This window comes from Typha angustifolia, chromosome 4 (assembly GCF_048772165.1).
Source record: "Typha angustifolia cultivar Huaian chromosome 4, ASM4877216v1, whole genome shotgun sequence".
Lineage (NCBI taxonomy): Eukaryota > Viridiplantae > Streptophyta > Magnoliopsida > Poales > Typhaceae > Typha > Typha angustifolia.
Genome location: NC_133242.1, coordinates 4,764,098 through 4,779,512, shown reverse-complemented (window position 1 = coordinate 4,779,512; position 15,415 = coordinate 4,764,098). Strand labels below are relative to the sequence as shown.

The 15,415-nt window shown below is 35.2% G+C and overlaps 1 protein-coding gene across 1 annotated transcript; it reads left to right on the top strand.

Moving 5' to 3' along the window:
* The first annotated feature begins 3,334 nt into the window (after positions 1-3,334).
* On the top strand, positions 3,335-13,238 carry LOC140758596 (protein WVD2-like 2). The gene is made up of 7 exons (XM_073094815.1): positions 3,335-3,487; positions 4,954-5,395; positions 5,919-6,007; positions 6,103-6,196; positions 6,291-6,362; positions 10,296-10,406; positions 12,652-13,238. The coding sequence occupies exons 1-7, from the start codon at positions 3,411-3,413 to the stop codon at positions 12,928-12,930; spliced, it is 1,164 nt and encodes a 387-aa protein (XP_072950916.1). The 5' UTR covers positions 3,335-3,410; the 3' UTR covers positions 12,931-13,238.
* The last annotated feature ends 2,177 nt before the right edge of the window (positions 13,239-15,415 follow it).

Genomic DNA, 15,415 nt, shown 5'->3' with positions numbered 1-15,415 from the left:
TGGATTTCTTTTAATGATTCAATTTATTTTAAGAAGGGTATCCATGGATTGTTCTTCTGGTCTGCATATGTATCATTTTCGATGAATTATTAGCATCGATATGCGGTAGGTATCTCGATACTACCCCACACTCCGCCTGCCTGTCGCTTATGTCTTTAGGTTTAAAGAGATCTTTCTTCAAATAAATCTGATAACTGAGAGTATTCATCATCTTTGATACCTTCTATCTTTTGGTGTTTGATCTCTGACACTTCAAATTAGAGAAAATCAAAGAGATTTTGAGTATTCTCAATTTGAAGAAGAAGAAGAAGAAAAAAACAAAATCTAAAATATAAGAATATATTCAAATCAAAATATAAATGATGTATGATTCAAGTAGATCTGTCACATTTTATGAGAAACAGCATCACTTTACATCAGTTTGTAGTGCTGAGACTTATTTTTCCTGACATTAAAGTTGTCTTGTGTGCCATCACACCCTGAGACATGCCATGCTGATCCCAGGTCGGTAAGCTACGCATCTTTCGTACGAGAATCTATGAAGACTATAGTGTCATTTGAGATAAGAACATTTCTAGTTAGTTATCGTGGCAATATCAGCTTCCAGACCCAATTAAGTCTCCCGAGTTGAACTACTTTGAAAACATCCAAAACGTAAACAGGGAAAATATTAAAGATTCTGACATATATATCACACAGTGGTTATATAGTTGTTGTTTGATTCCGACACTTGGGAGGATGCCTTGTCCTTGATAATTTTATCTTCAAGACTTTTCAAGGGATATACTTAATCCTATCCACCAACAAACCTTTTGACAAGGACTGCTGCTGCACAAGGATCATCTTTTCAAGATCCATCTTTATCCGAATGAGAACTCCACTTACCACATTTAATTCATCAAATGAGGGGCTAATCTTCACTTTGAACATTTTGAGGTGAAAATGATACTTCTTTTTGAAATTTTTTTCCGAAAAACTTACGCCGTACTGTTACGACTCGACTACGATGGAGATATCATTCATTCAAGAGCTTTAATTTGAGATCTCTTGCATAGGAGAAACAACCACCGCTTTGATCTGTCTTACTTTTCTTTTCCTTTCTTTTCTTTTCTTTCCTTACCGATGAGGAAGAGTCGTATACGTAACTAAGCTACAAATATTCCACATCTCCATCAACCCACAAATATATAGCCTATGACCAAGAAATTCACATTACCATACCATATGCTATATAAGTTGCCACTAAACATTCTTTACATGATGCTAAAGGAGTCAAGAGGTGGACCTATCCCTTAATATAGGCCGGCATCTCTTTAGAAGAATTTCACCAACCTGTTTAGAAATGACCCCACTTTTATTTGATACCGAGGAGAATAAAAGGATAATCCTAACTAAACTCTCTCTCTCTCTCTCTAAACCTCTCTGCTAATTAGTTTATTTTGTCGGTCTAAAAGTATTGTTGGATGAGCGCTAGTATCTTAATCGGCACATCTTATGACTAAGATCCTACATAAAAATAAAACCTAATCCGATCCTCTGCACTAATCTTAACGAGAAAAAATCCTAATTATTATTTAAAAAAAAGAAAAAAGAAGAAGAAAAAGAGTGAGAGAGTGAGAATATACCAACTTGCTATTGTGGTTGCTCATTTTGTCCACCCCCTAGCACACGTCAGTTTGGACGTCTCACTCACTCCAAAATCTGACGTGGAATAGGAAACAAATTAATAGAGCCTAGATCGGGTCCCACCAGTCCCCACTCTTTGGAACCTATTGTGACTTGCCATCACAACATGGGGACCACTTTTGTCATCCATGGTAATATTAGGGCATCCAATCAGTGGACAAAACCAACCTTTCGGTGGACTCAATCAATTGGATTGGGTCAGGCAAACGGATAATTACACCATGTCTCTTTCTTTTTTGCATGTATTACTTTTTATTTTATGCATATATATATATATATATATATCAACTCTCTAACATTAATACTTCTATGAATTTTCTAACCTGATTCAATAACGAAACATCTTTTTATTCTTTTTTTTATATACAAATAAGTTTGATATCTAAAAAATTAAAACTAAAAAATAAGACCAATTAAGTAGGTTCGGAGATTAACCTCAAACCAAACAAGCCTGACTGAGACCATAAAATGGATCGGATACTAATAATATTTTGAATATAGATAGTGAACATATTTATATTTATTTGTTTTCTGAATCCATGAGAAATATGTGATATTACTAAAATAGATACTATAATAAGTAAATATAAATGAGAATAATAGATTAGAGATTTATATAAAAGTATACAAAAAAAAAGATTATTTTGATCCATTTAACAGTAAATATACACAAATATCTTAATTCCTTTTCTGGGTACATTATTCTCAATTAAGAGCACCTCTGTCATTTTCATCTATTAAATGGAGTTATATATATATATATATATATATATATATATATATATATATATTGAAGTCGGAAGGATATTAGCGCAAATAAAGACTTTTGAAGGGTATAAATGAAAAAACAAACCGTAGTATTTAATTAAAAAAAAAAAGAATCGTATACGTTAGGTACAAGGTATAATAAGCACCACCATCCCTATTGCGAAAGCTGACGTGTCCACCACCCACTTGTCCACAATCAACGGCCCCGATCCGCTGATCAAGATTCCCTGACATGACCTGGAGGGCATTTTAGTCATTTTGACGTGGAGGCTAATCCGCTCCTTGGCGATTAACTCGCTGCGTTGTCGCGCGATAAGCCCGGTATGCTTGGGGTAGTTTTTCTCGTGCGATGAAGCGGACAATTCGGAGGTGTTCCCGTCACCGTCGGTACGATGTCCTTCGGACGACACGTAAGGGATCGTCAAATGGCGTTAACGTACGACTCCGTCCACGGAGGACCCGACCGCACATAAGCGCACGTGCCCGGTGGAGGTGGGGCGCTTTGGGTTCCCTAGAAGATCCCCCCCCCCCCCATATTTATTTTCATTTTAAACCCCGTATTACTGATTTATTCTAATATATTTATATATTTATTTTCATTTTAAACCCCCCAGTATTTTAAAATAAATCTTTAATTCACTATTCATATATATATATATATATATATATACACTGATTATACTATAGATTTTAGTAATATTACAAGGTTTTTATGGATTCATAAAATCCGATTACATGAGGTGTAAAATGAAATATTTATTACCTACTTAAAAAACAGTTTTTTTTTTCTCTATTTCCCCAGTGTTTGTTTTTATTGACAAATTTACCCATCAAGCCACAAAGGCTACCTCATAGTAGGGGAGGTTATTGAGGAAACGTGGAGAAAGTGCTGTTAGAAGGAAACGACCAGGTTAACGACTCATTGACGGCGTTAGTGTGGGAAAGCGCAGCTATAAATGAACGGAACAGAGGACGTCGTCGCCCTCGCGGTCGGAGGCGGAGGAGCTCGAGACTCTCCTTCTCGAATCGAGTTGTAAGGGATTAATCTCTCTAGAGTTTTGTTCGTTTCTTGGATAATTCACCTGGTTTCAATGCGAAATTTAGGATTTTCTTTTTTGGTACTTGCTCCTTTTCTTTGGGGTAAAATTTGGTACTTTTTTTTTTTGAAAAAAAAATCTCGGTGTTTCTTTAATGCTGCTGGAATTCGAGCTTCTTCTTGCTGTGATGTGAAAATAATTTATTAATGTACTTGCTTCATTCCAATTTCGTACGCAAGGTTATTCTATAATTCTTTTTAAATCTATCCGATTAGAATTAAAATTAAGATAATGCTTGAGAAATGTTGGCCTTCTTCCGCGGGTTTGGATAATGGTATATGACCTGTAGCTTTCATTTGCTATATGCTTGTGAGAACGGTTTTATAATTCGATTTGTAGTTAAGAGATTTGGGTTTTTTTATTGTGGAATGTTCAATTTTTCATCAGTTTTTGGTTGATTTAAATTTGTTTAGGAGAGTTTCTTGCCGTGATTTGCTGGAATACTCCACGGAAATTTTCGTACTATGGTGTTTTCAAATTGAAATATGCAATCTGACCAAGAATAATGCATATTAGAGAACTATAAATGTCGCTTTTATACTGATTTTAATATTTACTGATGAATATCATGTAATACTTAATTTGCCGTCTGTCTTAGTTGTAAGTTGTATACATTATTGAATCATATCTCTCTAGCTTTTTGGGCGAAGACTCGTATAAATCTATCTGTGAGTGGGTAGGCTATAAGATTAAAGTCTTACTTCTTACAAGTCTCCTGATGACATCTTCAAATTTTATGTTGTTTGATCATTCTGGTTAGCTATGGATCCGCATGTCTCAACTGCATATTTTCTCTTTTTTGTTCCACTAAACTATAGATCTGAATACTCTGTGTGCATCATTTCTTGAATAGGTCTTTAAGCTATAGAAAATATTCTTTGCCCCTTAGAAAAGGACTATACAAAGTAAATGCTGGTGGTATATGATGTCCTATGGTTTAGTATAGGCAGATGAGCGTCGTGTGACCCTTTTATTCTTCAATGGAGGTAAATAAGGTTAGTATCCTAACCCTTATGGCCACTAGTAGTGCAATTGTGGCATGCGTTCCTTAAACAGTTTGGAAGTAAAATGTATTTATGACTTGAATTTTAATGAAAACAATATTTTGGAGACTCAAACTATACCTGGTGGCTAGAAAATTTCAATTGGAATGTCTGTCATCTTTATATATACTGTAACTATATGTTTTTAAAATGTGCATGGTTTCTTTAAAAGGTTAAAATGCCTGAGTTTTGTAAGGATGCTCAATTCATATTACGATTTATGAGGATGAGTTCTTCTTCATTACGTAATAAAGCACAGTTGTTGGCATGTCATGTTAATGTATCCCTTATTTATTTCCTCTATCCACCATATTATTCTATGAGTAGAAATGTGATATTTCTTTTCTGATGTACTGCAGTCCAATGGGGAAGGAAGTAATAGAAATGTCTCAGGATGAAGAGTCAGGTTGTGCCACTTTATGTGCACCCAACGGTAAATCTGTCTACACCAATGAAAATATATACGAAGGACAGGATCAAAGTTCTCGTAGTGGGCAAACGGTACCTCGTGTCAGAGACTCAAATATGGGTGATGATGCACAAGAAAGGAGATCTGCAGACCATGATACTCAGATATCAGCCAATCACAAGAAGTCAGATTCCCTTATTAAATCCACAGTAAAGCCTGCTATTGCAGGATCATTACGCTCTAGCCACACTGTTCCTCAGCCATTTGCTCTTGCAACTGAAAAGAGGGCTTCAGGGGGAAATCGTGCTTTTGTTGCTGATGCTGCTGGGAATGGAGAGAAACCTGCAAATATGAACAACACACAGTCAGCATGCATGATGAAGAAGACTCAGGTCATCTTGATTACTTTTGTGATAGTTTTATTCTCTCTTAATTCAGTAATGATTTATTGCTCTATCTGAGACAACAAGTTGTCAGTAGGTCTAAATGAAATAGAAAACATTTCACATATTATACAAAGGCTCAAGGTGAAATACTCAACTAATTTGTTTTATGATATTTATTGTTTTCAGCAAAATACCAAATTGTCTTATTTTATTTAAACCATCGGAAAGATTATCTTGTCATGCTTCTCTCATCTTCTAGTATTTGATCATTTTGTCAATAATTTTATTCTGTTATGGATGGTTTCTTCCTTCTGTGAACTGATCTTTTCTGTTTTGTGATATCCTACTTAAACATCATCATATTCTTTTACTTCCATAGATTCAATTAATGTCCTTCTGAATCAGATCGGTTGCTGCAGCTTATATATTTTAAATCTTGGTCTAGGAAGTAGTTGTGTTTAGAGGACAATTTTCTATTATTCATTGTTAAGCAGTTTATGATGGTGTGTTCTTATGCAATGGATTACAGGGTAATTCAACTCTCACATCTAGGAAGCCTTTGCAACCTGATAATGCAAGACACTCTGAAGAAGAGGATTCTTGCTCTGTTGCTTCTTCGTATCCTTCTTTTACTTTCAATTACTATTTTCTAATAGTTCTTCTCTTAAGTACTTTCACAGAACAATTATTGTGTGCTCCTGAACTGTGTATAGGACTGCAACTTCAACGAGAAATAGCAAGTTTAGGGTAACAGTTCCTAGTGCTCCTGTTTTCAGATGCATTGAGCGTGCCGAAAAGAGAAAGGAGGTATGCCTATAATCAATTTATTACAGCTTCTCTCACTGTAATTTCCGGAAATCAGTGTAGAGATTCAATTTGCAGTTTATTATTTGTTTTTCAGTTCTACACTAAGTTAGAAGAGAAGAACCAGGCTTTGGAGGCAGAGAGAATAGAACAGGAAGCTAGGATGAGAGTATGTTCTGTATCTCTTCTATATATTCTTGTGATGTGCATGAAAGTTCCACCTGTGTATGTCTTTCCACATCTAATTATCTTGATAGCATTGGAAATAATGTGAAATTTCTTTCTGCTTTGTGATGTTCCATAAACCAAGAAACATAAAATTGATAGTGAACATACATAACATGACAATGCTACAAGTGTTTCGACATGTTAATTTTCAAAAGACCATATAGGATTATGTGGCTGTTTATGTTGATATGAAGTTATGAACAAATTTATGATCTATGTTTCTAAAATTATCGAACTAATATGGATCCAAACATGAAGTTGGTGCTATGTAGAAAGGCATGGCATATTAGCCAAGTTGTCAAATTACCATTAGTGGACAAGACATCTTTTGTACTACATATTATTTGTGTTAGACAACCAGTTGACAAAAAAGTTTAAGGCTTTAAGATGTTCGGCAACTAACTAATAATGTATGTGATGCCTTAGCATCCACCGCATGTGTGGACCCTTGCATTGCATGTGGATTGATGATTGATGTGAATGTCAAATTTCTTTCTGCTTTGCAATGTTCCAGAAACCAAGAAACGTATAACTTGATAGTGAACATACATAGCATGACAATGCTACATGTGCTTTGGCATGTTAATTTCCAAAAAAGTGGTGTGCCATATGGCGTTATGTAGCTGTTTGCTTTGGCATGTTAATTTCCAAAAAAGTGGTGTGCCATATGGCGTTATGTAGCTGTTTATGTTGATATGAAACAAATTTATGATCAATCCCTCTAATAATGATCAAACTATCTAGGGGTGCTTATGGATCCAAACACGAAGTTGGTGCCATGTAGAAAGGCATGGCATGTCAGCAAGTCATCAACTTACAATTAAGTGCACAAAATGTCTTTTTACAACATATTACTTGTGTTAGACAACCGGTTAACATAAAAGTTTAAGCTGATAACTACGATGCCTTAGCATGCACCATGTGTGGATCTTCGCATTCCATGTGGATTGATGATCTATCACACCAGAATTGAACATAGAAATAAGGATTTGAACTCTTATGGAGCTAGAGGTGTAAATGAGTCAAGCTTTAGCAAGCTAAGCCTAGCTCGGCTTGGCTTGATAGCATTTTTCCTCGGCTTGAGCTCGAGACGAGTTGGATAAGACTGGCTAGGGTCAGCTCATCTCAAGCTCGGTTTGATAGCTTGATGTGTCATCTCCCTCGACACCGGCGTTGACGTCTCTCTCGACACTGCCAAAAAAAAGGGAAAGGTAAAGGTAAAGGCAAAGGCACCCGCTCCTATGGCGCTGTCAATGTCCTCCTTGAGTCATCGTAGCTGCACGCACCTCTCTTGGAGGTAGACAAAGCAGATATTTGGAGTGGATATGTCAACCTTTGACTTCACATTGCAAAGAAGTAAGGAAACGCAACATTTGGAGTAGAGATTCTAATTCACCATCTTCACAAAGATCTTCTAAGAGAAGCATTCTAATCTTTTTACAGGGGTGATAAAAAGGTACTAGCTAGCTATTGATATGCTCGCATGATGGTTATGCTAGAAAGAATTGGGAAAGATGGGTTTCATTTCTTGATGAGGCATGGTATCTTTGTTTGCGAGCCAACTAATATGCGTTATCAATTCTGAAGTATAGTGGTGAAGATGATGAATAGACGAAAGAAATTTTTTTGGGATTCTCTTTGTAGTGTGTACTCGAATAATTACAACTTCCAATAACCTAGGGCTAGGCTGGATTCCCTAAGGTTATATATACATACATATATATATATATATACACATACATACATACATATATATATATATACACATACATACATACATACATATATATATATATATGTGTGTGTGTGTGTGTGTGTGTGTGTGTGTGTAGATATACTACAGTAATTGAACCTTGATCAAGCCGAGCTCGAGCAAGCTGACTCTGGCTCGGCTAGGCTCGAATAAGTTTTTGGGCTAAAAAATTTAGCTCGAGTCAAACTCACAAGCCTCATGAACCAGCAAGTTTTTTGATAGACTTATATGGAGCTAGTCGAGATTTGAATTCATGACCTAACAAAAAAACTAGGCAGTTGATCCAAAAGCTTTGACTATTAGGTAAACTAATTGACAATGTATATTATGCCTTATCAACTTGAAAATTTTTAATGTTTGTATGAAATGAAAAAAAATTTCAGAGCTTCTTCCTATGGTGTCATCATGATACATGCTTCTAGAGTAGAACTTCCATGTGTGTAATGACAAAGTGGTGTATGTATTATAAGATCTTCTATTTATACTGTTATTACTCGTTACTTATATATAATATGGAACACTACATTGTCTTCTCTTCTTGATTGAAGCTGATCAATGTGCTGGGCAAAAGTTGTCTCAATTGATATCCCAGCAAGACACAGCCTATTCTTGTATGTTCTTAGATGAGATCAGCAGATCAGTTTTTTCTTCCTTACCTATAAAAGATTATTTTGAAGCTTGCCACAATTCACAATATTTACCACATTTTACTAATTATTTACCAAAACATACAATATTTTTGTCTTGCATGTCTCAAGTTGGTAGGCATAATTATTGCTTGGCAACAGTTTTCAAATACTTCCTTAGTGCCTGATACCATGTATTTATTCTAAGAGTTACAAAATATATTTCCTCGTCAGTTTTTATTATCATTACTACTATCTATTGGTGCCTTTCTTTGCTAATTATGATCTGTACCATAAATATCCTCTCTAATGGTTGAATGAAAAGCCTTACAACATTGCCTAGGAAGTGGTAGGATAATCAACAGAAGCATTTCAAGTGTATGGGAAATGTGTAGGTGTGAGGGATGAAAATATTTTGTAACACACATTTTCTCCTTGTGTGGGAATGTAAACTTGATAGCAAGGGATAAATTTTGGACTTTGATAGCTAGAAATAGTCGAAAAGAAGGATTTATAATGTTCTTTTCTCTAGATAAATATGATAGAATTTGTAACCATCAACAAACTCTCCAACCTCATCTGTATATGGGAATTTGTTGACGTATTGGGAAGTCTAGCCCATGTCTTACTCATAACTTAGTAAACAAACTGAATAGATGGGATAAGGTGTTGGTGGCAAAGCTATCTTGTCCATCGACGAATAAGGAATGAGCCCTTATTTTGACAATGGTGAGGCAACTTTTCCATCTCCAATCATGTGTGGCATTTCAAGACAAAAGTCAAACTGTCAGATTACTGACCTTGTAAGGTTGTGATGTCATGGTTCGGAGCGTGGAATGATACATATCAATATCAGTCAGAGTGATCCAAGATAGGAGCCATTTTCCTTTGGTTTTGACCTAGGATCGATCTGAAAGCCTATCTTTCATAAGGAAGAAATCAGTATAAGTACCTGGAATCAGTAGAGGCTGGAATTGCATCTGGGAAGCTCGTTCTTCATATGCTCGATAGTACTAGAATGCGTACTGAATCTGATGATTTTATTGTTTGAAGCAAGGTTTTAAGTATCGGTTTCGGGACTAGGATCAGTTGCTTGGAAGAAAAAAAAAACCGATATGACCGACCAAATCCATTTCAGTGATACAGCCAAAACTTCAATCCAGTTGAACCTCACAAGGAAAGAACAACATGGCACCCTTACAAGAACGCTGCAAATAACTGTGTGCACCTACTTACTTTATGTAAGAGCTTTATAGAGGAACCTTACTATGAGAAGTGAGCAATTATTATAACAAAGGTACTTTCAAGTTTGTTAACAATTCTTAATTTTTACGCTATTACCAATTCAACGTGTATCAGTTGATATTCAGATCGTGAACTTGTAGAGTGTTTGTGACATGACATGCATGCAGATGATTGAATACAGTGATGTTAAATAAGCGTTTACTGGTTAATAGGTCATCACTGCATTTATTTCTAACCTTCTGACTTCCAGGAAGAGCAAGAGGCAGCTTTAAAGCAACTAAGGAAGACCTTGATCTTTAGAGCAAAACCAGTTCCAAGCTTCTACCATGAGGGTCCTCCTCCTAAGGTTGAACTTAAGAAGGTAACCTACTGTACATTGTTCTTTACTTGTTCTGTTAAGAAAATTAAAAATGGAATTTTCCATGTTTCTAGATTTCAAGACTACTTTTGCTTGGATAATACTTCCTGTCAGTTATTTGTAACTTTCGTCACATTACATAGATCACAAATACAATAAAGGAAATCTTTCTGATTCCAATATATCAATCAATAAAGCAGCATGTCTTGTCAGAGGTTACTAACTACTGCATCCTTACATACAAGACAACAGCAAAATTTTGTCAATTCAATATCTTTTGAGAAGAACTTATGAAATTTTGCCTTGTGACTATATTCAACTTTAGGCTCATGTTGTTTATTATTTGCTAGACATTGAATCATTTCTTGGGAAACAAGAAAGAGCAATATATTTTCTTCTTATGCTTGAATGACATTTTGTGTTAAAGTCTTACTGTTGCATTCAACCATTGTGGCATATCGTATAGAGCATATATGTGATTTTTCTTTTTTACTTTATGTTTAACTCAATCCACATGTGATCATTTGCCTTTTAATTTTCTTTTCTTTTTTATGTTCTTTGTTTGAAAAGAAAATTATAAGATTAATGCCTTGTATCTTGATGCTCGAACATGACGTCCCGCTTACTTATAATTTTGAATGTCTCTCCTTGTCCCTTCATCTTCTTAAGCAATTCTTATTTCTACTAGAAACTTCATACCCACATAGGGTATCTAGTTCTTGACTGGGGAGATCTTGCTGTCATTCTTTTTCATTATTTGAATGATAGTTGGTAAAACATGATGCCTGAACAGCAATTTATACATGCCTGGCACATGATGGTCTAGGATGCAGAATTGCAGATGCAGTGCTTCAGTGGGATTTGGTGTTCCAATATCAATACAATTATGAGGAAGAATAAATAATTTTCAATTATAAAAATTATTCAAACTTCATCTGGAAGAATGGCGTTTTACAATTATCAAGAATTATTCAAATAACCTCAACAGATAAATTTTTAGTCCCATTGGGATCAGTTGTTTGGATCCTTTTTTCTGTATTCATCTCAATTTAGTGCATAGATTTGTGTCTAATCAACCATTATCGTATATCTTCTTACTAATTTCCCCTAGGTAGGCTTTCTTTTCCTCTCTAAAGGAACCTTATATTATCCGTAATTTATCATCTATGGGTCCTATCCTTACCTTTTGTCTAATGTTATCATTCTTTATTCTATATTTTCTATTAAAACCACACTCAATCTTTGACACCCTCATTTGGCTACACCCTATCCTTGAATATATATTTTCTATAGTTGAACAACATTCCAGCCCATGAAAGATTGGCAGTCTTATGGCCATCCTCTAGAAATTTCAACTTAAGTGCATCAAATAAATATATATTATATACTTATTAATCTAAGGGTTATTTTAGTGGATAAAGCAATCTCTCTGAGCATTCTGATTTTCCTGTGGGGTTAACGGATAACATACTAGATAAGTCGCAAGTGATTATGATGTGTTTATTAGGTAAAGAGCAGCGAAAATAATAATGGTTTCAGCTTTTTATTTGTTTTACATGTTTTTTTTTTTTTCTTTCCTGCTGCATGGATTTAAGGAATACTAGGTTCCAATTAATTTGTTAGTGAAGTGACTAGACTTTTAACTATGAAGTTCTGCTTCTTGTGCATTGACTTTACTCATTTTTTTCATGTGTATGAGAGACGATAGGAAAAATAAGAAATGGAAAAATATGCACATCCCAATCTCCTGTTTCTTTTTTTTTGCTTTCAGAAAATTCAACAAGTTTCTAATTGTCATTTCTCTTCCAGAATACCAGTGCACTATAATGTAGCTTTCCTAGGAAAACTTAGGTTTTAATTATCTAAGAACAAAACAATATGTAAAGAGTACAGGTAGTTTGCAGTCTTTTCTTGCTGAAGGTCATGCATTCATGACTAATCAGATGGCATTGACATCTATTAAGTTATAAAATGCCAAGCATTACACAATGTCCAACCTTTATGAATAATTGTTATCTGAGTAGCAGTGACAAGCAGTTAAAGAAGCAATTGTATATCCTAGGGTGAGATTTTCACAGCTTCCTGTACTCGGTGATTTGGCTGCTAGACCAAAGATCTCATGCTTGCACTATGTTCTTTTCCTTTTTTAAATGTTTTCTCCTATTCAAATGTTTAATACCTCTCCAGATTGTTGATTGCTTGAGTTCTAAATGGTGTTTTGCTTTCCTCTTGCATTGCACAATAAAAGATCCCTCCAACTCGGGCTAAATCACCAAAACTCAACAGAAGGAAGAGCTGCAGTGACAAAAGTGATCCGGTTCATGAGGATAATGGTGTTATTATGTGCGCTCGTTTCCACCGTCATAGTCTGGGAGGCTGCCAAGAAGCTACTAACAAACTACAGAGCAGTCCCAAGTCTGGAGTTACACCTAAAGCCAAGGAAGGAGCCAAATCTGGTAAGAGGGAGGATTCTAAGCCTCTTTCAGACAATGGAGCAGGGCAGACAGCTATAAGCACCCAGACCTGATTCACGGCTTCATGTTATTTTGTTTTCTCATTTTTTATCTTACATTAAAGATGACCTCTTGCATCTCCCCGACATCAATGTGTTTGTTTTGGGAATTGTTGTTAACTTTTTTTTTCGAACTTTGCGGCTGAGACCTTACTTATGATCTGTGTAATGTTGTAAATTTTCTAAGTTATGCGTAAAGCTTCATGTAACAACTCTTCCGGCAGTTCAGAATGCTGCTGGAATGATTATTGTATGTTTGGTATATATGACTGAGTCAGAAAATAGACTTGGTATTGTATATAAATGGCATCATTCTTTTGGAAGAGTTTTGTGATTACACCAAAAAGGAGAAGGATGAAACAGATAGAAGATCCTCATTTTTAGCTTGTTATATAACTTTTGTGATGCAAAGTATAAGCCTTTGGATTCTTTTTGTAATCCTTATGTCAGCTCATTTATTGGTAGAAGTTGCAATGCACATTTCTGACATCTCCATTTGCTTTCAGTTTGCTTCTAGTAATTTAAATGCAGCAGAGTTATTACTAGTGTTTCTTCTCTCAATGAACAATGCATCTTACCACTCGTTCGCTTGGGCCCATTTGCTTTGCAAATAAGGCTCAATTTAGAATATATATTTATATATCACTTACTTCTAAAATGTCACTTTATTTTAGGAATAGTTATTTCTATATTTCTCGCAATCTAGAATAGTAGTATAATAATTATTTATGTGACACAAAATTGGGACAGTATAAAAAAAAGTAAAAAATCAATTAAATTAAATTCATTTATTGATTTAGCACAAGAATACCATTTACTACCCTCTGAGAGTCTCACTACATTACTGCTAGCATTTATAGTCTTACATAGACGTGATCATTAGGGGCGGACCTGGTCTGGGCCAATGGGGCTTAAATATTTGTTCATGGCCTAACCCTAATATATATTTTTTTTCTCATAGAGAGATTAAAGGAAAAATGAGGGTCCACAACTAATTTAAGGTTAAGTGATTGGTTTAGGTTTATGAACCTAACTTGGGTGAAACTAGAGCCCTCGATTCAATTAAGTCATCTAATTGACCTAAATAGAGTTCATGTTATATCTTAGCTATAACCTATGTGAGTGAGCCATAACATGCGAATTAGACTCAGTTGATCACAACTGAATGGATTAATTGAATCTTATCTACTCTACTTAGCAACCAGGTTTAATGTCTTCTAACCTCATCGATCAAGATCATGGTCACGAATTCACGTAGCTATTTGATGTCCTAATTGAACCTGTGAGTAACCATTTTACCCTTGTATTAGTATTTAATCAAATATTAGAAAGATATGTAATTGATAATCTCGTATAACTAGAGGTGTAAACGAGCTGAGCTTAAGTGAGCCGGCTCACGCTCAGGCTTCAAGCTCTATTTTTTGGATTTAGTCTTAGGCTCAGTTCAAACCAAAGCTGTCAAAAAAGTCCGTGGGCTCGTGATGCTCGTATATTTATAGATATATAATATGTTTAGAACCGTTGAATCTTATATTTAATGGATAGTACGAAGTATATATAACTAAAAACCCTAAATCTCCCTAATATCCCTCCCCAAATTCTCTCAGCCTAAACCCATCTCCATCTCCCATTGATCTCCAAGCTCCAAGTCCACTATTTACTCTAAGTTTTGCTTATAGATTTTTGTTCACGTAGGCACATCTAGGTATCCATAAAGATTTCTTATATCAGTTTAGACTTAGAATAAGGAGAAAAGTCCGGATCTGAATTTATAGCAAGTGTTAAGTTGATTCTTCCTATTGATCTAGCACTTCAATGTGAATTTTCAAGCCTGAACTACTTCAATGTATTGTCATTTTGTTTATAAAACTGTAATGTAGCATCTTTTGAACATATTAGCAAATATTTGTACTGTTTCTTAATTACCTAGATAACTTCTCGAGGCAAGTGAGTTTTAGAAAGTTCTTTGTCCTCATTAACATTGCAATCCCACAAGCCGTTTAGCTGAGGTTGAGTCTCATCAAGCTAGAGACAAGCCGAGTTGAGCTAGGGCAGCTTGCTTAAACTCGACTAAACCACTAGTTCAAACCAAGTCGAGCAACACTGAGCTCGAACTAAGCCCAAGCTTTAATTCCCATTTACAAAACAAGTCCAAGCCTTAAACAAGCCAACAAACTTTAAATGAGTTAGTTATTGAAATAAAAATATAATAGTTAACCAATTGAGATGAGTGTATGCGAGCTGGCTTCAACTCGGCTTGGCTAGTTTAATAAATAAGCTTTGTTTTTAACTTAAACTTACCTCAGCTCAAATCCAGCCGAGCTATAGTCAAGTCAAAGCCGCTCATTTATTTTGACAACCCAACATTATGACATTATGCTAAATCTGCGATTATATTAATAAAATTATTCTCTAATTCAAACAAAAATGATTCACAATCAAAGAAATATGGAGTTATTACAGCTCTTAAATGTTGCAAATTAGTCATCTCAAGTATCAG

What these genes read in the sequence shown, in the direction of transcription:
- LOC140758596 (XM_073094815.1), top strand. Translation starts at nt 3,411, where the DNA reads ATGAACGGAACAGAGGACGTCGTCGCCCTCGCGGTCGGAGGCGGAGGA. An exon ending in GCATGATGAAGAAGACTCAG is followed by an intron (nt 5,396 to 5,918) that starts GTCATCTTGATT and finishes AATGGATTACAG; the next exon opens with GGTAATTCAACTCTCACATC. An exon ending in CTAAGGTTGAACTTAAGAAG is followed by an intron (nt 10,407 to 12,651) that starts GTAACCTACTGT and finishes GCACAATAAAAG; the next exon opens with ATCCCTCCAACTCGGGCTAA.